Source organism: Melanostigma gelatinosum (assembly GCF_949748355.1).
Source record: "Melanostigma gelatinosum genome assembly, chromosome: 17".
In the NCBI taxonomy this organism is placed as follows: domain Eukaryota; kingdom Metazoa; phylum Chordata; class Actinopteri; order Perciformes; family Zoarcidae; genus Melanostigma; species Melanostigma gelatinosum.
In genome coordinates this window covers 15,728,756-15,751,794 of record NC_136650.1, presented here as the reverse complement: position 1 = coordinate 15,751,794, position 23,039 = coordinate 15,728,756, and the positions used below count along the sequence as shown (strand labels likewise).

General features: G+C 44.9%; 1 protein-coding gene across 1 annotated transcript; it reads right to left on the bottom strand.

Moving 5' to 3' along the window:
- Window positions 1-4,629: 4,629 nt before the first annotated feature.
- Window positions 4,630-21,853, bottom strand: LOC306791645 (oxysterol-binding protein-related protein 3-like). Its single transcript, XM_079288474.1, has 22 exons — window positions 21,767-21,853; window positions 16,835-17,025; window positions 16,361-16,477; window positions 15,434-15,487; window positions 15,244-15,357; window positions 14,952-15,098; window positions 14,769-14,859; window positions 14,496-14,599; window positions 13,821-13,910; window positions 13,542-13,701; window positions 13,298-13,422; window positions 13,076-13,207; window positions 12,435-12,528; window positions 11,894-12,129; window positions 9,921-10,058; window positions 8,827-8,890; window positions 8,380-8,458; window positions 8,012-8,156; window positions 7,526-7,670; window positions 7,310-7,436; window positions 6,200-6,322; window positions 4,630-5,420 (listed from the first exon to the last, which is right to left on the bottom strand). Exons 2-22 carry the CDS (start codon window positions 16,895-16,897, stop codon window positions 5,324-5,326), a joined length of 2,445 nt encoding a protein of 814 aa, XP_079144600.1. The 5' UTR covers window positions 16,898-17,025; window positions 21,767-21,853; the 3' UTR covers window positions 4,630-5,323.
- Between the last annotated feature and the right edge of the window lie 1,186 nt (window positions 21,854-23,039).

Genomic DNA, 23,039 nt, shown 5'->3' with positions numbered 1-23,039 from the left:
TTGCTGAGAGAGAGATGGGGATCTGGAACCGGATGACCTGTTGGAACTGTGATTTCGTTCACGGGGCGAAAATCCTGGACCATTCTCCAGCCTTTTCCTCCTGCCTTTGGAACCGGAAGTATGGGAGTGTTGAACTCTGATGAGGTGGGGTAAATGACTCCGGCTTGGAGCAGGCCTTCAATCGTTGGCCAAATGCCTTCCAGTTGTTCTTGTTTCAGGCGATATTGGGGTCTGTACACTGGAAGCTGCTGTGGGTCTGTGAATGTGACTTTGATGGGTTCCGTGGTCAGGCGGCCAACGTCATAGGCCCCTGAGGTCCACAACCTTCCTGGGACCTGAGCCAAACAGGCAATTGTAGCTGGATGATCTGAACACGATTTGCCATGGTGACGAGGCAAAGGGAGGTGCTCCGGTAAAGTGTGTTCAACAGTGTCAGGGGCTGTCCATCTCCACATGGTCTCCTCCTTGGCTTTGAGCAGACCTTCAGTAGTGGTTGGTTCCCAAGTGAGAGTTAGTGCTCTCTTAATCATAGGCCCCAGACCTCTGGCCTCCTGGCCAAAACCAACAGCCAAAGTGACATGGGGTGATGAGTCCGCATCCAGCTGGTACCATGAGCGAAGGAAGGGAGATAGAATGACTCTTGATGCTACTCCTTCCTGGCCACAATAGATGTGTAGACACTGAATAGTGGGTCTAAGGTGAGACACGTTTTCATCCCAGTCTTCTGTGTAGGGGTCGTCGGGATCTGGTGTGACATTTAGAGTGCAGTGGACGTGGTCCAGGGGAGTTTTGTATGGGTAAAGTGTAAGACATTTGAGCAAAAAACTGTAGTTAGTAGATATAATAAAAGTGTTTAATAATTCATAATTAATAATTCATAATTAGTCATAATCATAAGGGTTTTGGGAATGCATAAATAAGATAAACATAAAGTGATGTAGGAATAGTAGCTAAAAGACATGAAGCTTCTGCCAAGTTGCAGAAGGTTAACTTTCACACTGAAGGATTATTATAGACGGGATTAAACAATAACTGACAATCATTGAATGTGTTAGAAACTCAGGGCAAGAGAGTCATGGAGACAGGCGTTGCAGTGCGTAGAGAAGTTAGCCAATAGCAATTGAGATAGACGGAAGGGGAGGAGTCACGAACGAATGTGTGGGAGGTTTGAATTAAAGTCTTTTTCTCTCTCCCGTGAATGCTCGCAGAGGACAGACGTATTTTATACCTGAGGAGCTGAGTAGAGTTTTTTGCAAATGGGGTTTTATTGTTTTAATATGTCATAGGAGTATGTACTCCAATGTTTAACTGTAATCGTACTTGCATCAGTGGAATTAAATTCCTTATAATTGTAAATCAGTTTCGGTAACGTTTTTAGCGCCGTGTGACTGAAAAGATATCAGTCCACGTGTGCTGGCCTGCTCCACTTTCATTGTGAGGAGATTTCTCCCTCCACAAAAGCTGAGTGATTTTTGGTTTGAGAATGTTGAACCAATATTGGATGGCAGGGGTCTGGGGGCCAGTTTGGAGACAGCGTAGCCAGTAAACTTCTTCGTCTGTGGGGGACACCGTCTCTGTAACGGGAGCAAGGGAGAGAATGCGTACTGGCATGGACAACGTACTAGTTGGTGGGTTGGACGAGACATGGACACCGTCTTGGTTCATCCAGATGATCAGATTGAGGCGAGTCATCAGATCGCGTCCTAGCAGGTTGACAGGGCAGTTTGGAGCAGAGAGAAAGCTGTGCATGAGGGTTGCATCTTGAAATGTGATGGGGAGAGGGGCGTGTCAATAGGGAGGGCTGTTGTATCCTCCAGGCCATTGTTGTTGGCTACTTGCCTGTGTGGCATGGGCCCCTTGCTGTGGTCTTTGTCCATCATAGCCATGTCCGCCTCCTCCTCTGGAGTATTGTCCTCTTCCTCTCTGTGTTTGCTGTGGCGCTGCACTGCAGTGTCTTGCGAAGTGTCCCGGTTTCCCACAGTTGTAGCAGAAATAGGATGCTCCTCTTTTTCCAGGCGCTCCTCTTTTTCTGGCTTTGGGGGGCGGGCCATGGGACCGAAGGTGATACTGGGGGGGAGGAACCGGAGGAAGTGCTGGAGACAGGCCAGTTGAGGGCGGGGGAGGGGCCGAGGCCAGAGATGCCTGGCCCGGTTCCTGTGCAGTCTTTTCCAGACCTACCGGGGCTTGAGTGATCAGAGTCATCAATTTGACCTCTCAATTAAAATTCTCTGGATGGATCTTCGTTTTACAGTGTACAACATGCATGAACGTGGTCCCTTTAGGAAATGGCGTTTTGCAGTCTCCAGACACACTACTTTCACATCAGCGTATTTCAACAACAATTTCTATATACTTGATCCAAACCTCAGTTTGCAACTTCGCATAAATCAACAGTGTGGCCCGGAATTCAGTCTTTCAGACCGTCATTGGTCAGCGAACCGAAGCTTTCGCCACGGCTGTGTAACCTCCGAACAGTTATCAAAACTTACACGGTGAACACAATGCCAGCTTATAGAACTTACAATCCTTAATTTCTGTTAGATCCACTCACACACATGTACATTCTATGCTAAAAAACCCCCACTGCTGTCATAACAATTCTGTCACAATGCTCGGCAATTTATCTTTTAAAAATTTAGTCAATGCAATTCATTACTCACACCCGGTACTCCTGATCAATTCAATTTAGTACCTATGGACAATCTGCAGAATTCATTTAAATAGGCTCTGCTTACCTTTTGATTCAGCTGCTTTGATCAGTTTCCCGAGGTGATAAGAATGGCTCCGGTTGGCAGCCGGAATCCCCAGCCTCTCGGGAAAACACCTGTTGTTTTGTCTGTTGACAGAAGAAAAAGTCCGTCACGAGATGTATCTCCTACTGATCGTTAAAGCCAAACTCTGCTACCATGTTGAGAATGAAACTCATGTTGAGGAGAAAACTCAGGTGAACAGACTTAGGTCAAGGCGTTTAGCTCAATTCAAGCAATAAGGTTTATTTGTGACAGAAGTATTATGTCCAGCAGTTAAACGTGCACGGACCTAGAAAGTTCACTCTGTAGGAGCGAATGAAAAGCTAAAAGGCGCTTAGACAGAGTGCGCATGCGTTCATATATTAGGTCCTCCTTTTGGAGCCTATTGGTCAAAGCAAAGTAGGAGGTGGATCTGTTTTTAGCATTCAGATGACCTGATGGAGCTCTGGGCATTTCCGCCCACACTGGCTCACGTCCGGGATCCGCCTTCTCTGGAACGTCAGTGTGTGTGAAATGTTGATGTAACAGCATATTGTTATGTTCGGCCAACTAGATAAGCTAGGCGCTAGATATGCAAGGGCGCCTCTTTCTATCTCTAAGATGGAGCAGGCAGTTGAGACTAGTTCTCTGTAAGACTATGTGACATTTAACTGGGGCAAAAGCTATCCTTCAGAGTTCTAGTATTTTCCACTTTGTTCAGGCGAGTGCCCCACCTGGCGTTTTTGACCTTCGTGTACTAGAACTCACATATCCGCGTATAAGCTGTGTTTAACATTGAATGAATGTATATTTTATTTAAATAACACAACTATAACATTGTGTTATAGCTTGTGGCAGTTGTAATAAAGAATACCAAAATATGTCATGAATATTAATCACTGAGTTATGAATCGTTTTCTTCGTGGAGGTTCGGCTTGAACCATTTTTCTCCGTCTCCATCTTTCTCTCTCAGCGGGGTGCTGACTCATCTGGCCACCACCTCCTTTGTAGTTGCAGGGGTTATTATGTCACGTTTTGCCAGTTTCAAAATGTCTTTCATATCGTTCTTGCATTTCTTTAAGACGCTTTGTATGAATAGTTGCTGGAACAAATCTTCAGCACGTTGGTGCGTCGTAAGTTGGGGCTACAGGACGAGTCGGGAACACAAGGCCAGAGCAAGAGGCAGAACCGGCACAGTTACAAGGGAGCGATCTGGTGGGAAAGACTCAAAGATCTAAATGATATCTGTGGTACAATAGAACCCGAAAAAAGAAGAGGCTCCTTCAGGTTCTTGCTTCTCATGTCAGCTGGATGTCCTCTCAGCCTGTGAAGATGTCTCGGCTCACGGTGGGCCTTCAAGCATGCAGACGGCCAAAACTTGTCTTCTTAAGATAAAAGAATCCTTTACTAGTCCCGCAGCGGGGAAATTCACAGGGTTACAGCAGCATAGTGGATAGTGCAAACAAGATCAAAACAAGTATTATAAATAAGTAAGCCACAATAAAATCCACGATAACTTAAATATAACTAAATATATTACAGGCAGAATTGTTTTTCATTGCACGGTGTATGTATATAGCGCAGATGTTTCGTGTGGTCTACTGGCAGCACAGCTGGTTGTGCAGCCTGACAGCGGCGCGGTAGTCTGTAATAGACTAACGTCCACCAGTTGCAGCCTGGACAAGCCGCCAGTCGTGAAAAGATAACAGTAATTATAATAATAGGGAAATAAAATGACATTACAAATAAGAATAAAAAATAATAATGAATGTCACATGTGCTTTTACTTCACAAACTATTTCAACAGCAAACAGTTTTGGGATGGTTTGCTTTGCTGGTTTTCTGTGTTGCTTTTGCTGAAACCAAATTCCTTATGCCACTAATGTTACGGGATTAGCCACTAAACTGTGGCTAATCCCTTTTTGCTAAAAACAAAGTGCGACACGCCATAACTTCTCCATTCATTATACAGTTTATTATCTTCGTTGAACATTGATTATTATTGTCGTTTTCCTCATTGATGAACCGTATCCACAGCCCTATGACATCATGACTCATTATAACTTGGCATCATACAGAAAAAGGCAAAAGTCCCTCTTCTATAATCAGAAGATCTGATCAAAACCCTCGGGTCACGATGCTGACTGGACGGAGGAAAACTTGAACATGTTTTGACCTTTCCAACAAATAACATTCCAACACGGATAATTTTCTCTCCGGTGAAGTCAACACATCTCAAGAACAAAAGTCATTTTGCATAACTGCTACAGCAGTCGACTGAGTGAGGCACTGCAGTAAAAAAGGCACTTTGGTAAATGCTGAGATGCAACAGAACAGGATATGAATCTTTACACCGAGTCAATTACAGTTATGACGATAAGAGGAGAGAATGTATCCATAAGGAGAAACAAAAGCAACAGAAGTTTTACAGACTCTGCTCAGTCCTGGAAGAGGAAGTCCAGATAGGTTTGGGTTACCGCGACACGGGGCAATTCATTCTCAGCAGGTCAGGACACTGAGGCTGGTCTCAGTTCGGTTTTATACTTCCCTCTTGATGATAAGTTGTCGTGAAGCGGTTTAGTGAAATCCAGAGGTCACCACAACACAGGAAAGTCCATTTTACTGTAGCCAGGGTCTCTGCGCTGCTCCCAGTACGAGTTGTTGCTCACCCAGGTGTCGTCGTTTGACTTCCTGTCAACACAGCACAAATCACTTAATGACGGATGCATCTTGAATGATTATCATATTTAAACTACGTGATACCTGTCAAACGTACAGCCTATGAAATGACCTCATCAGCTTCCAGAATAACAGACGACAAGACTTTAACTTGAATCCTCTAAACATTGCAAGTTTTTGTGTCTTTATAAGATAATATTCTGTTGGTTTGTGTCGGAGAACTTTCTTAACTACGTGCATCTTTCAATACACTAAAATGTCTCGGAGTGTAAGGGAGGGTTGTATTCAGAATGTTCTGGGTTGATAGAATAGAGGATATGAGGAGTGATGAAATGGCTCTGATGTAATGCACAACGACATAAGAAAGAATTCCATTTTTTTGTCATGATGAGCCCAACAGTATGTCCCAACAACCCAGTCTGTTCATCAAAAGTCCGCAGACTGACATATATTTAACATATTCCGTGGCTCAGGGCCATGATCACAAGGTACGGAGCACAAACTAAGTACTAAAATAACAAAACGATGGCACGTAGCATGGCAACAACAAATGTTACTTCAACAAAAAGGACGGACATAGTTTACAAATAACTTTTGGTTATCCGATTGTACAAAGGTCGCAGATCCTCTGGTTTATATCCGGCCGTACATATCTTCCAATGACACTGTGGCTGCTACGGAGTCGATCTGCGTTCCTATGCGACAAACCGGTTTAGCGGAACAACACATGCCTGACACACCGTGTCTGATCGCACATATAGAGGCACACAGACGTGAAATCAGCGGCATACTTGAAAAAGCGTGGCTGGTGCGTCATGGTGTTGTCCTGCAGCACTTTCCTCCTCTCCCTCTGGAGCTGCTCGATCCTCTGTTTCTGCTCCTCGGCTCCTTCTGTGTTCCCCTCCTCCAACAGCCTGGACAAAGAACACAAGGGAGAGTGAGTCAGGACGGAAAACGGTGGAAATTATGACCTAACTCGAGCGCCAGAGCCATTCATCCCATATTTTCTCAGATATTTGGATTTATCACTGTGGGAAACACTCAGGTATAACGACAACACTAGCCAAAGGTTCCAGCAACTCATCTCAGGAAACGAAAGTGGCTTTTGAGGAGTCCCTGATTGCATTTTCGTCTTGTCTGAAGAACCATAAAGATTAGGCAAATAGACCGATTGAAAAAAATGGCAGCTATGTTGGAAAAGCAACAACACTGAGTCACATCCTGTTTGTATTTACTGTAGCTTGACTTTGATCTTTGAGTTGGATGCAATGAATCCTACAGGAACTGGATTTAGATTCAGGTTTAATCCCTTCGTTCCTCAATCAGGCGTTTGGTCTCATGGGAAAGTCCCTGCAGTGAGAACTCCTTAAATGGCTTCGTTCTACTCGAGTGCCTCAGTGATCTATGACAGTGAGCCGGCATGCACTACACCAGGAGCATGGAGCCAAGTCTTAGTTACACCTGTGGTTTTTACATCGTAAAAACATTTTCTATTGGCACGACAACAACAATCATGTTTTTTTCCCACACTTTTTCTGGTCTAATTAACTTGTTGATATTATATTGCCGTTATTAATCCACCCTCATACATTCAACAATGTTGGAGTGGACAATTATTCTTGTGATTTTATTCCCTCTCAGTCTGTTGCCATGGTTACTTTTATATTTCAGACGCGTACTGCTTCACGTGGGCAACAAAATTATGTTTGTAAAAAAAAAAGTTATTGGGTAAATTATTAGGCAGCTTTACGTCCATTAAGACTACAGGGTCACCTGTACAACACATTAGACTAGAACATAAGGTTGAGGTATAACGTTTGTAAAACGGGTCGGGTGATACGCGGGTTAGGGTTAGGGTACGCGGGCTACCACAACTTTACAGACAAGACAAAAGTGACAACCTCTGGTCCGGCCTGAAGCGCGTGTCTGTGGGGGGAAGAAGAGGTCTCAGGGCGGAGTCCAGCTCATTTAACTCCACCGCAAACTGGGTGAAGCCGTAGAACTGGTCTTGGTCCACTGGCATGGGGTCTACACACAGACACACAAATTAACAAAGTAAGTTGTGTGCCCGGTTGTAAAAACATTACAACTGACATTCCCAGGGACCGATCACTCACTTGCTCTCCAGATACACGTGGCAGAAGGCGGGTCTCCTTGAAAAACTGACTCGTGCCATTTTCCAAAGATGGAGTGGACAACTTTTCCATTTGAATCGGTCACCACGCCCTCTATCTCGTTCACTGTGGAGCTCCATGATCTCGCCTGCAAAAAATAAATAAAAGAGGGAATAGTTTGTATGTGTGAGATGGAAGAAATATATCTTACACAAACAGAGCAGACATCCCAAGTATCACATTTAATTCAATTTTCCATGCTCATGGTTTGAATATTCAGTTCCCATCTCTGTCCAGAAGATGGGGCCGTTTGCCTTGATATCCGCTGGAGGAGCAAGTGACTTCACACAGGGACTGTATAATTCTTTCGGCTTTGTTGAGCCATGAAAAACATGTTTTACCAAAAGTCTTCCCCCTAAAAATCTACTTTATAATAAAGATCCGTTTCTGTCATTCAAACCCGGTAATTAAATATCAGCATTGACCAACCTTGACAAATGTGACTTTACACTGGCAGGCGTCACCGTTTATATTTTTGATGGACATCTCTCCGTAGTGCTCGATCCAGCGCTGACCGCTCAGGATGTTGTGGATGCACGACGTCACTTTGTTCCATTCGTAGTGGTCCCCGAACCTGAAACACACACGTACTGTCCTCAATACGCATGTTCTTTCATTCCCAACACTCACATTTACAGCCCATCATGTTCACGATGACGCGGACACTCGCATCAAACATGCAAGAGTGCGAACACTGATGCACACACACACACACACACACACACACACACACACACACACACACACACACACACACACACACACACACACACTGAGTTAAGGAGTCGAGGGCTTACGCAGGTAGTGCGACATGTGTGGTTCCCATAGGAACAATTTCCATGGATTTGCCCCAGAATTTATTTTTCCATCGAACATCTAAAAGAAAGAGATTGCAAAATAACAGGTGAGTGCTTGTTCTTAATTTAAATCTTCAAGGCTTCATCTGGTCTCTTCAGTAAACAGACAGCAGCGTTTCTTCATCAATCAAATTCTCTGTTCTTATGCACAGAGGGAAATTCAAACAGAGGCAAGAGCGTCTTAAGTTTTAAAATGATGTCACGTTAGTATAATCTGCACATTAATCCGTTAGAGTATGGACATAAAGTATCAAACACTCATTCAATGGAAAGGTACAAGGTGAAAATTAGGTCACTTAATCTTCACACCAATTTCCACCCTAAATATAAACAGACAGCCTTCATGTGAAACACTCAACTACTACAAACATCTTATCTCCTGCTCACCTTGCCAAAAGGCGAAGTTCCTTGAATCAGAGTGACATGCAGACACAGGTGGGTGATGACTCACCTGGGAAACCGGAGAGAAGAGATACACGATGAAATAAAAGAAACTCTTTCAAGAGCTTTACACAGTGGACGCTGTCACTCTGCAATGAATCAGTGAAAACAAAAAAGGACCTAGAAGCTTTTATGCCCGCTTTAAACCATGACTACATTTATTTTGAGAGATTAGTATGATTAGTATTGCCATTGTCTGTGGCAGGTCAGCGCACGACTTCTCTGCTTTGCATTGTTTGCTACTAGACTAGATTGGAAGTTGCTTTACAGAGTGAAACAGGAAGAGGATGCTGTTCTACCTTCACCGATACCTCTGACATGAGACAACCTGACCACGGCGACAATTCATTTGACAATTACATGTCGATACACAAAGTGAAGGACGTTTACCTTAAAGACTTCACCCACAAAATGACCATTTGCATGTCGATGACTCACATGTTACCTTGAATTCTTGAAGAAAAACGGGGTTTGAAGTGAACGGGGGCCGCATTTAACAACGGCAAAACCGTATCAAAAATCCTTTCCCAAACAACTTGTGCAGTTCAATCCAAGTCTCACCAGTCGTATGCTCACCACTTCCTAAATACATGCATCTACACTAAAACCGTACGGTGCAAAACACAGCCGCAGAAACAGCCTCAAGCTTTGTACGCTGTATCCATCAGAAGTGTTTTAAATAGAAAGGTTTTAGCTGAGACGCACGCGTTTGGTAGTAGTCAGCATACGACTGGATAAATGAGGCACGAGTTGTGCGAGAGTTTTTTTAACTGATGTTTTGATATAGTTTTGCTGTTGTTAAACGTGGTCCCCATTTCATCAAGAATTGTCTCCGTCTTTGGATTCTTTGTTCCCTGTGGAGGCATGCGAGAAAAACAGTTTTCTTCTAGAATTTAAGGCAACACCCAGTGAGTAATTGGTCTACAAATGATCATTTTGTGTTGTAATTACAGAGATATAAACTTTGGATCACATTTAATTTCAATCCCTTTACATCCCTCAAAATGTGTATATCCCATGTAGTGCGTGTGTGTGTTCACCTGTTCAGCTATAAACCTGAAGCTTTTATCGGGTCTGTCACACTCGTACGTCTCTCCAAGGACCGGGTTGAAAGGTTTACTTCCTGCTCGATGGTAGGTGAAGGCGTATGCAGATATTGCAAATGTAGCGACATACACCTGCACAGAAAATCAGACGGGGGTGAATGACATTCGTTACATGCGTGTCTTCAAAGTATCGGTTTGTCTACATCAGCGGTTCCCAAACTTTTTAGGCCGCGCACCCCCTTCTACATCCCGACCGGGTTCGCGCACCCCCCCCTTAATAAAAAAATTAAAAAAAGAAGCAACAGAGCCTTTTAAGCCTTCATAGCCGCATAAGAATCGGACCAATGAGAGAACAGTTTGCTCGCGCGTGGCATTTGTTTACAAGATTTAGTCCGCTGTTAAATGTTGCAGTGTGAACACAAACCGAACAAAGGAGCAACTGCAACATTGTATCATATTAATCCCTGAATCAGAACAAAGCAAACGAACTGAAGGTGTGAAAACGCCCTGAAACACTGCAACAAAGTTTCAATCACTTTCAGTGACACAAGGCGTCACTTTTAAAGAGCAATACGGATGCGAGCACACACGCACAGGCTCAGAGGCAGATTATCACATTTAATTTACAATTAATGAGCGACTAATGTAGCCAGGATGTCTTCGGACAAAGCATCGATGCGGCGCGACACAGTGTTGTTGGACACCGGGATCATGCACAACTTTTTTGCTTCTTTCTCCCCAATCATACATTCCACCATCTCTCTGGCAGCTGGCAAGCTCACGTCTTCGGCGATTGTGTGCGGTAGCCCCTTTCTCGCTATTCTGTAACCAGATATGAAGCCCGTAGTGCGTCATTTATAGACCCAACACATGAATGAGACTCCAGTTGTTTTTGGCTGTTTTGTAACTCCTCCAATTTCGATATAAACAATGTAAGGGGCTTTTGACTTGCACTGGCATGCTTGGTGTTCAGGTGGCGATGTAAATAAGAGCTTCAGACTGTTAGCCAGAACCTCACTGCACACCACGCACTGTGGCTTTGGGGAATCTGCGTTGCCAATCCAAGTGAAGCCCAGACACACATACTTTTCATCATATTTCCTCTTTTTTTCCCAGTCTCCTCCGTCTCATCTTCCTCTGACTCTGGCTCGATTTCTTCTCCCGGTCTCTCCTCAACGCACCTCTCCGTTCCCCTCGCCTCCGATTCCTCTCTCTCTCTCTGTCCCTCTCCTCTTTTACGACTGATAGCTTCAGATGTCCCACCTGACAGTTTTTAAATTAAAATTACATTTTTTTTAATATTTAATATTATTACACCATCAGACCGCCATTACACTTTTCCTCTCGCGCACCCCCTAGAGGCAGCTCGCGCACCCCACTTTGGGAATCCCTGGTCTACATGATGCTGTGAACATGTACGCGTGGGACACCGCCAACTTTGTTTCCATGGGACTATTGCACGGACGTAGCTGCATGTGATATGCTTTCAATTGGGACATTTTGATGGCCTATGGTAGTAATGGTATTGGAACATCACATTAGGTCGAGATAAATGTGTATTATTTATAACTACATGTTAAGACTGTATGATGCATGCTCAGGTGTGAGACTTACCACATGGCACTTTGTAACTACTCTGTGTTTATTTGACTCAAAATGTGTGTAAAACTCAGATAAAAAGTCTTCCAAACAGACCCGGGAAGAAAAAGACAATTGAAAGCTTCTTGCTTGTAAAAGACGAACATCAGTGTAGCTTTAAAACAATCGTCCTGAGGAAGAGCACTGAGCTCGATACACATTCCCCGTCAACATTTTGCTACGCCTACTTTGATGATCGTGTTTCCATCCATCGTTGGTGTGCTTTAGTTCTGCATGCGTGTTTGATTAACTGTGTACACATGAGATCCTCTCTCAACTGTTACGTTAGAAGTTGTGCACGGCAACGTGTGCGTTTTCCTTCCTCTCACCATGCGCTGGTAAGGGTCTTGGGTGCGGTTGGCGGTGTCCAGCAGCTCGCTGTACTCCAGCTCCTCACACAGCCTCTGCAGGGTGTTGAGCGGCTCGTTGAGCTGCACCGGCATGGCCACCTTGGACAGGTCCTTCCCGATGTTGTTCTTCAGGATGTTCCACAGGCTCACGGTGCTGGGGGGGCTGGGAGAGGGCAGCGCGGAGCGCCGACGGGCCCGGGTCACCACGCTGCTCACTAGAGGGGAATAGTGGGAGATTAGAATAAGACTAGTATAGTGACAAGAGGCGGTGCACATCAAAACTTGTTTTAGCCAAACGTGAACAAGCTGCAGCAGACCTGTTTAACGCTTGTTCACATACTGTGAGAGCAAACATCGTACTGAGTTTGTAAACACTTCTGGCAGTGGTCATATTCAACACATTCTCTCTCACACAGAGGCTTAGTCAGTCACTCAAGCGCACTCGGACAGAGAAGCTCCGCCTCTTTTTGACAGAATAAGAGCCGGTTGCTCCGTCTTACACACACACACACACACACACCAGAGTTGTGTCTCTCACTGCCTCCCTCGTTGCTGTAGGTGTCCACGGAGATGCTGTCACTGACATCACTGATGTACGAGTCATCGTCAGAGACCTGGAGACAGAAAGTCAATGCTGGAAGGTCAGCGAGCGGCAAGAACACACAATCAAAAGGACAATAACAAACAAGCCAAAAGTCTTCCGTCATCAGAACAGAAGCCCAGTGTACAGAGAGGTTGTTGTGACGTATTAGTTGTGTTAAACCTAAACGTGGCCGTGTTGGGAGAGTAGGAGTAACAAGACTCACTACTTTTACTGCACAACTAACCCTTTATAAGACTTGAACTTGATTTGTTTGACCACTGTCGCGCTGAAACACGTAGTAAATTATAGTCAACAATCTTGAGAACAGATTGTAAATGTCATTTATAAAGCAAGGAATTTCACAGTTCCAGCTTCTCAAATGTAAATTTCTGCCACTTTTCTCTGCTTTACATTATTTCAAACCAACAAAACAAGAAGTTTTCAACATGCGACCTGAATGTGAATTGTTAACGACTTTTTGACCAGTTTCTGCCAGTTTGCAGACAACTATTAGTCGATTAATAGACGAAGCATTTGGCATTCAAACGCAGAGAGTAAAGAGGTAGACGGTGTCTCACCTCATTCTCAGAAGAGGAAGAGGAGAGGAGGTACTCCTGAGCATCAAAGAACTCCGATATGGACTCTGGGATTGATGCTTTGCTCTCATTGGACACCTGGTGGACCAAGGAGTGAGACCCTCTGGTACATTCCTGATGATAATAACAACAAGTCAGGTTGAGGGAAACTGGACCTGAGGCGACAGTTGGTGGACATCGTGTGATCTTCTGAGTCCCACTCACTGAAGCATAGGCGGTCTTCAAGCCAACGACCTGCGCTGGCTGCGGGGCCTGCCTGTCGATGGTGTGCCTCAGTCGGTCTCTCTCCGCTACGAGGGAACTAAAGGCCGATTTCAGCGTGGTGTGGACTGGAGAGAAGCAAATGCAAGACAAGCGAGTTGTCATGGAAACTATCTTACCACATAAACGAGCATATTTTCTTTTTCAATCTAAAGTGAATGCGTCTCCCCCCCCAGCAGGGACTCACTGTTGTTGGCCAGCATGCAGAAGTCCTCCTGCAGATGGGACCCGTCTGTAGGCGAGTCTGGGGATTCGGGACAGACCTCCTGGGCGTTTGAGTCCGTGGTGGAGAGGTTAGGGTTGGAGGCGTGGAGACGAGGGGATTGAGAGGAGAGGCAGCTTGGGACCTGGACGACAAAAAAAAAAAAAAAAACAGAGAAAGGATAAGCCATTATTTCCCCGTCATTCGCACCGCTGAATGAAGTGTGTTTTTAAATAATTATCAAAAGAAAAGCGGCGCATGTACCTGTAGTGTGGCTTTGGTTTCTTTGCCATTGTTTTTGGATCGCCATCTCCTCGGCCTCTTCTCTTTTTTGGGCATGTCATAATTAGACGCCTGTGGTGCCACAAGAAGACTTTAAAAAAAAGGAGTAGCAAACAAAAACACTTCCCGTTTTCACTGAACCAAAATAGTTTTCCCCGTCGGCTTAATAGGAAGAAATCAATGTTTGTATTGATTCATTGAATGCATTTCCCCACCCAGCGTAACCAGTGAGGGGAATCTGCCTCCAGTGAAACAGACCAGCTAACCAACAGACAGACTGGGAGCCTTGATCGATCAATGTAGATACGGTTAATAAGATCAAAACACATATACAGTGAGATACTTGTGTCGGCTGCTTATGTAGCTTCACAGAACGCAACAAAGAGAGACTTGAAGTGTAAAAACAAAAATTTAAAAAAGCAGACACGCGTCTCACAGAGTCGGTGTTGATGGAATAAAATGGAAGAGCATCCGTTACGAGTGACGGGCGTCAAAAAAACTCTTCTAAAATGCTTCGAGTGGGGATCGGCCATTACTCCTTGAGAACTTCTCTGTGAGACAAAGCTGGCTCATGCATTTTTATTAGATATATTGCACATTGCTGAAATGAAAACAAAGAATCATCACGGCTATCTTAATCCGTGTTCCTGTGCTTACTTGTAGTGCACTAATGGCCGGGGCCGAGTACGTGCGGTGGAGGACCTCCATGCTCTTCAGCAGCAGGTTGAGTTCCAGCAGGTACGATTCACATTCCTCCAAGTCTGAGAGAAAGACAATTATTATTAGATGCAGTGATGGAATGAACGATTCACTGCAGAGAGACACGTTTGAAAGGAAACCGTTAACGAGGACAAGGGAGACGAGCAAGCCAGGAGAGACAATTAGTGAGGCAAGTACGCAAAAGAGAAATAAGACAAAACGACAACCAACCTTTGCAGCACTTGTTCATGTCCTCTGAAGAATGGAGCCAAGAGCTGACCTTTGCTTTGTGGACCGACGCCTGCTTAGTAAGAGTCGCCCTCTGTTTTAAGAGAACGCAGGGAGCGTCAGGCATATGTGCAACCTCGCATCACTACATCCCTACTGTGTCAAACCTGAAAGGAAACGACTCACTTTTCTCAGGGAGTCGTTGAGGGCGGGCGAGGCGTGGGGGTTGAAGAGGTGCCTCTCGTGGGGATACATGGCAATCTCGTTCTGCCGAAACACGCGGTGATGCCGCAGCTTTGACACCCACTCGTCAAACACCTCCGGAGACTTAACCTGGGTGCCATAAAGTCAAATTAGGAGCAGTAACTGGGACACGGCCGCTGGGAGCGTCTTTGTATGAAACAGAAAGAAGTAAATGAGAGACGCAGCACGGAGGCACTCAAACCCGTAATGCAAAACATTCATATTCAGGGGTTACCTTCAAGTGATAGATGTTATCCTCCGTGTCCAGGTCGACGCACATGGCTTTCTTCTTGATCGACATGACGGAGAGGCCGACGTCAATGCAGCCGTGAAGCTTTCCCTTCTGCAGCTGTGAACGTAACACTTTGTCAGCATGCGTTTCGGATGTGTTGAAGTGCAAGAATGACGCTCGGGGTAATACCTACATCAGATCCACGCTTTGCATACTTCAGGATGCCTTTCTCCAACACAAAGAACCTCTAAGTGGGAAGAAATCAAACTCAAATCAATATTTATTCACAACATTAGTCCGTTTTTTTAAGTTTAGTTTTGCACTCTTAGTTCACACAGCAGTAAAAACACCAACAAACAAAAAGGTAGGCAGACATTGTACCGTTATGAACCAATACCACCTCATTCCCACGACCCTGCATTTCAAGTTTCACAACGCCGTAAAATAAGTGACCATGTATCGACATAGCAACAACTTACAAGCATACTTTGCTCTTTTTAGTTTTACAGCAAAAATTTAAAAAAAAATTTAAAAAAAACTCCTTGTCGGTCAAAATACTGTCTATTTAAGTGGCTATTCAAATCACGTTGCAAGGCAGAACTTTCCAGGTATGCATGAGCACACAGAAGAGGGGGAGGAAGATGAGTCAGGGTTACAGTGCAATCGGCTGGGAATAAAAACAACGGAAAGAAGGAAATGCAGGACTATAATGGTGAAGAGGAGGAAACGTGGAAATAGCGCCGAGGTATTAACAGACACCAGGTCAGAGGTTTCAGTTGGACGTTTAGAGAGGACTGCTGGTTCAAACATGGCATCATCAGGAGAGAAATCACACCTACACCCATGTACAGTATGCACTTAGAACGCATTTTTGCTTTATTTCTTCGCCAAAATGGATATGGGGCCTTGTTTGACAACACCATCTGTGCTTTTAAAAGAACTGCATGTGATGAATACAGTGCAGAATATTTAAAAACCATTATGGCTCACTATCCGACACCCTCAAGTTCAGAGTGAAAATAGCTCTTTGGTTGAACAAAAGGCAGCAGCGGTGTTCTATAATTAAGAAGTGCTGCGATGCTGTTGCTTTAGAAAGAGGGTGGCTTTGTGAGGCGCTCACCTTATGCCAGCCCTTCATGGGCCACTTCCTCCTCTTGAGCAGGAAGCCCTCCTGTCTGTCAGGCTCGTGCATGGCGGCAGGAACCCCCCTGAGCCCTTCCACGATCTCCCAGCTGTCCTGGAGAGGGAGACAGGAGCGCGACAACCGCAAACGAGTTCATACAGACATGTGACTTGAAATAGCACGATCTCAAACATGTCAACAGTAAACATAGACTCATCGCAGACACCACTTAAGTGCAACACTGTTGTGACAGCAACAGCGCTTGTTGTAAAAACGGCGCAGCTGTGCGTCATGCATTTCTAGGAACACTTTAATGTTCGGTCAGAGAGAGCGACGCTTCCTCATTGAGTTTCAACAGTTTAATATGATGCTACTTCGATAGGAAAAGAAGCATAATGCTGAATGCTAACAGTGGCTATGAGCTCTTTTTGTCTCACGCTGTACATTAAAGCAGCACACACACACACACACCTGGTTACTGTCGTGCTTAGAGGAGCCGCTGCTGTCGCTGTGAGTGGGCGACGTCGTAGTCATCTTTCTGCGACTCGAGCGCTTTCTGCCCCAGCGTCGTCTCGTCTCTATGGAAACCGCCGCGACAAGAGCTCACAGAGCCGCCGGGAGCATCGCTCTGACCTTTGAAGGCCACGGCACAACAGTCAGCGCTGTGGAGAAAAGGTTCAAACAACGAGCTGATGTCAGAGCAGCACAAGAGGTTATTTTTGTGGGACCAGACGGATAAAAACAGAGAGGAATCACTGAGTCACTCTGGGTCTGACTAACTGTCGATGGAAAAGTCCAAAGTGTCTTTGTTTTATTAATAAGGAGGAAGCTGGACACAGATATCCAGAAGGAAAAACACACGAGAGGCGAATAAGTCTTTATCGTGAGCTCTCACAGTTCAGGGTTCAACTTGTGTTTTCAGATGCAAGTCTGGCTTTGTGTGGACTTTGATACTTTTACAGCAAAGTACACAAAACCAATGTTACAAGTCTGTATCTGTGGTACCACCCAAGTTTTATGAAGCTTTAAAAAGGGTCCACTTGTAAACAAGCATGTGAGGAAGACAGGAAAACAACTAAAGGAATCCCGATGGAGTGTGCAGAGCATCGTACACACAAAGACTATCGTTAAAAAGAGGATAAATTAAAGTTATGACTCCAGAGACTAACTTCTGTTACCATGTTAATGTGAAACTACACCCAGAGCTCGCTCCATCTGCATGCTGCAAAACTGAGAACTGGGCCCTTGCTGCTTCACCACGGGCTGGTTTCATGTACCTTCTTCCTCCTCTTCCTCCTCCTCCTCCTGCATGTCAAATACGAATATGAACGCTTCCTTCACATGTTGATCTAATGCTGTGTATCTGAAGCTTTTTGACAGAAGGCTTGTGAGGTCACAGACAGTCCAAGTCAGACCTGCTCTGCTCTACAATTTTCCGTTGTCATTTTTGCAAAATTCTGCAGTCTTGTTTCGCTTGAAGAGTTTTGCATTGGTTCTCTACATTATTACAAAGTGGTGGCACGGGGGCGAGAGTAAGGGAACGCCGCTACTCTCACCGACATGTCGCATTCATTCCTCAATGGCATGCCCCGACCTGGCTGTGTGTGCTACACCTCCATGTGCGCCACTCCCTTTGTACCTCAGGCGTGAACTTGTGCAGTGTACATACGAGCTGGGCACATCCCCGTCTGGTGGATTAACACGGCGAGATGTGCTCACATGCAAATTTAAAACTCTTTGGATTTGAAGTGTGCTGTATCCTCTGTAAAAACCCATCTAGCGGATTATGTGTGTGTGTGCGTGTGTGTGTGCGCTGTAGTTCCCCCAAGGCCTCTCTTACAGTCAGTACCATGCCCAGGACGTGAGTCATCGACAGGAAAGAATGTGCTCAGTGCTTCGATACCGCCGCGACACACAGCTAGCTACAGTCAACACTGGGCTAAAAGCAGCCTGAAACACACGGGCGGCCCACTTGCTTTCACGGCTTCTGGAGCGCAGACTAAAAAGGACAGACAGCGGATTTGAGTCGGCTTCAAAATTAGCTCCAATTAGCTCATCGAGTCCTTTCGTGTTTTCGCACTTTTCAGGCTGCGACGCGTCTGGCGTCTTTGGCCCGCGTCTGAAGCTTTTACGAATGTTTATCGAGGTTCAGCAAGTCACACACACACAACTTCTGCATATCTACACCTGGAGTCTAGACTTTCAACGGCAAGAAAAAGGTGCGTCCAACCACCGGAAAGCATTATGTAATACAATCACGAGTGTAAACACTAGAAGTGGCGAGTAAGGGGCCGCAGCATCGATCACCTCTTTGCATAACACACTTGGCCTCATCCCTTTTCCCACAACTCAGCTGCAAAGTTTGCAACAAAAACACTTCCTTTGAGCAGAACATCACCAAAACGAAAACAGAAAATGTGCCACTGCATCCGTTCACAGATTTAGTCTGAAGTGTCAGATGCTTTTCCTCACTGTAAAAGCTTAAAGGCTCGTGCAGAAAGCTGTGTATCAGTGGAGAATACGAACCGCCACAGATGAACTGTGAAACCTGTAAATGAAGCCGGGACATGAACATCCCTCCGAGTGCCCTACTTACCTCCACTGAGTGATTACTGGAGTGTTGTACGCCACCGAGCCTCCTGCACTGGAAGACTAGAAGTGCTGGGGTGTTTTTTGTCTGAGTTCTTACGTAATGGGAGTAAATCATTCATGGCACAAACACCTTGTAAAGGATCCGTTAAGATGGAAATGGGGTCATTCTCACGGCGAGAGCCACAGAGTCACAAGGCCCAAACGAGGGAATAAAAGGTTTAAAGGTGATGCACGGTTGTGTGCGTTTCTCTCTCTTTCTTTTTAACACGAGTCAGCGTTCATGAGGTCCGCTGGTCTGGATGTGTGGACGTGTGGTAGCAGTGGGTCTTGCACGGGACTGTTCTGTATGTGCCGTGTGGTCCTCGTGTCTAAAAAGGGTGAGCACTGCTGAACGCCAGGAGACAAAAGCAGAGATGCAAATACAAGAGGACACAAGAGCGGAACTTTTTTTTCCCCCTTTCTACTCGTCCGATCCCCGGCAGCAGCACTCAGCTCGTCTGACCTGTGACACGACGTCCGACCGAGTGCATTTCTCGGAGTCTCCATGAAGAGCATGTTGTGATGAATAAGTCGGCATTGGAGGGCCGCAGCGTGTGAGCTAATCATTTGTTGATTTCATGATGACCGATTGTTTTTTTAAACAGTGTTGTTCAATGTGAATGTCATGCAGTGCAGAGGAACACGAGAGATCAAAGAGGTAAAGAAAGCAGCTTCAATATGCCATTCAGCGGTCATGAGAGACAGAAAGAGAACAATCATGAGAGCCGGCATGCCCGTAGATTATTGACCGACGTCTTTTATGAAAAGCCGCATCACAAAAGATGTCTGTCTGTCTCTCTCTGTGTGTGTGTCTGTCTCTGTCTCTTTCGTGCTGAGACAAGAGACACTTTGTATTACAGCTCAATCACGGGTTGCTATGGCAAAAAGCAAAGACTATATCCAGTGTGTTTGTTCTTTATAGAAGACATCGGAAGCCATAAAACACGGAGCTATTTATAGCCCCCGTGCAGTTTACCAGCAGAGACATGATTTCACGTGCCCGTCGGCGTCGACCACGCCGGCTCGGCTGGAAGTAGGACACGACATTCTATCACCTCATGAAACCAGCAGAGATCACAGGCTTGTCTCACGGCGGCCACTCGGTGCATCAGCGAAGGCAGCGATGCTCCGTGTTTACCAGCTTTTAAGTGGGTGTTTTGTAAAAAGGAGGGCGAGTGACACAGAGATAGAACTTGGTGAGTCACGTCGGCCACGCTGGATGTTTATGCCCAGAACCGTTGCAACAAGAATAAAACATTTGGGGCCCCGCACTGTAATCAGCTGACTGATGGACTGCATCGATTGCTCAAGGGCTCTTCAACAGGCCAACACATGGGTGGCAGGGTAGCCTCTCACTACGTATACCCATCCTAGGGTTGCAACGAATGATTATCTGCCAATTAATCTGGCAATTATGTCTCGGTTGATTGATTTAATCTCTCGGTCTGTGAAATGGCAGACACGTCAGAAACCTAAAGAGCAATCTCTGAACCCATTTTGAATCCTTCTCCTTTATTTTCTATTAAGTAAACATCTACACATATTCTACAACATGATTAGAGTTTTGTGAAACAGTTTAGATATTTTAACAATAAACTACAGTTATCTTAGGTACTTGGCTGGCGTCAGTGACAGTGACGCAATCACCACTCGTGCCTGAAATGACCCAGTCTGTGTTGATTAACAGTACGATTACAAACACAAAGTCACTCCAGCAAAACGCCTGCAGTGAAAGTGCTGAATGGCTCACGGTCATTTAATAGTGTGTAGGGATGCAACCCAAAAAATGAAAATCTGCTCCTTTCTGAAAATAGTGGAAACGTCTGAAGTGACATCTTTAAATAATGCCTTGTTCAACAAATAGTTCATGAAGATCATCAAACAAAGATATCATTTAAGCCTAGGAGGAGGGGTTTTTTTGGGGGGGGGGGGTCCTGTAACGATGTGAGGGTCCCGGGACAGAGGATGTGTACAGATTATAAATTTGTGATTTTGGGCTGTACTAAATAAACTGATTAAACAGGAAAACTAGCAAACTGCATTTGAGAAGCTGGAAACAGACTTATTTGTGTGGCATATTTTAGAAATTACTTAAACTATAAGTTGATCATCAGAATTACTGCCAATTAAATTTCTGTTGATTGATTAATCATGTCATCTCTAATGGCCTCTTTGAAAAGCATACAGTCCTGTGTACTACACACGGGCCGTGAGAAACATACCGTCCCATCTAAAATACAAAACACAGCCATGCTGTAACTTCACACAATGAATGAATCTATAATCTCAATATCTACAATGAACACGTTGAACAAAATGTAAAAGAATAATGTGTGTTGCTCGTGCTCGGGGGATGATGTCAGCATGGCAACCATTATTGGGGACAAACTCCACGGGGACGAACCACAGGTGTCCCGTGTGTAATCCACAGCTCAGTTCCTGCTGCCAACACAGCAATTCAAAGTTGTCAGCGCAGACAAAATGTCCAATATACCCCCATGTGCTCGTGAAACCCTGCGCGCACAGCCTCGATACAAACAATACAAATATGTTAAAAACACCACATTCAACTGGCACGCGGGGGCACCAAATTCAGCACCAAATGTCACGAGGAAGCCCATTAATAATTCTATCGAAAGAGATATTCAGCTGAAGCCACGTCAGGGCGCGCGATCAACTCCACCGCTTAGTTCAAACGGAAGCGAGGCAATAACAGCAGAGACAACGACATACTTATCACACGAGTTATGCGGATAAATTATGAATGCTTACGTGTTCTGTGGCGAAAGCTACAGCATCCTATCCCGAAGGTCGAGACATTCGGTACCTGGCTTCAGGGCTCCTGCTGCTTGTTACAACACCGGAGCTATGTGGAGGAGGCGGGGTCTGCTCAGTGGGGCAAGGAGTGACTGACGCGCTGCTCGAGCCAATCACAGTGGAGGATAACCCCGATGGGCGGGAAAAAGGGTGGGGCGGACACCTTTTTTTTGAACGCACCACAGAGTGACGCGAAGACAACGTGAAAGACGGGAAAATGCAACCAAAGGTGAACGATTCGCGTCAGACAATGGAGTGAGAGGTGATCGCTGCAGGTGAAGTTATGTTCATCGCACGTGGTTAATGTGACCTTTGTGTTATAATGGGTCATGGTTTCTGTTTGAAACCCCAACTCCCATATTTGGTTTCAGCCATGTTCACCTCAGTCACATCAGTTTGTTTCTGCCTTGTAGTCAAAGCTATAACATATACTGATTGATTTAAAATGTGTATTATTATGTTTAAAAGACAAGGCTGCTTTTTTCTCTGCTTAATCTCAGACCATGACACTAATTGTGTACTACTACATTACCAGGAACAATGTTTCAAGAGCAAAATAAGCAGCTTCAGATGTCAGATGAAGTCATACTCCCCATACATCCCATAACAGCTAATTACTGATGCAAATAATGTGCCAATTATTTTATTGATTAATTGTCAAAAAGTGAAGTGAAAATGGCCCATTTAAAGCACAAGTTATGTCATTGAATTGCTCATCTTGTCTGAATATCTCTCCAAAATCTAAATATATTCAGTTTATTATCACTAAATACAGTAAGTAATTGTTAGCTGGAACAAGGGAATGTTTGGTATCTTTGCTTGGACAATGACTCAAGAGATTACTCGATCATTTTACTGTTAATCAACTTAATTCCTTTAATATTATTACCTGTTGTGGATTGTAGCACGCAGTTAGTTCATGAATAAGAGCCAGAGGGTGTAGAGATATGTGTTAATAATAATCTGTCTGGTGTCATTGCTTCATATCACAGTAAACAGTCCAATGACAGATTGTTTGGTGCTTTTCTTCAGACATTCTGGTTGGAAAAGATGGCTTTACCCACAAGTGCTGACTGTTTGCTGAAATGATGAGTAAGTGAGAGAAGTTGTGTGATTGCACCCAGACGGAATGAGTGTGTGTGTGAATGAGCATGTGTTTGTGTGTCTCTGTTTAATGGCCGTCTTAAGTTCTGCTCCTTGTGGCTTCTTCTGAGAGCCTTCAGTCGTC

Excerpts from the sequence above, each read along its gene's own strand:
- LOC306791645 (XM_079288474.1), bottom strand. The coding sequence starts at position 16,897 with ATGACTACGACGTCGCCCACTCACAGCGACAGCAGCGGCTCCTCTAAG. Across the intron at positions 14,600-14,768 it reads CATGAACAAGTGCTGCAAAG|ACTTGGAGGAATGTGAATCG; the intron begins GTTGGTTGTCGT and ends TCTTTCTCTCAG. Across the intron at positions 10,059-11,893 it reads AAGACCCTTACCAGCGCATG|GTGTATGTCGCTACATTTGC; the intron begins GTGAGAGGAAGG and ends TTTTCTGTGCAG.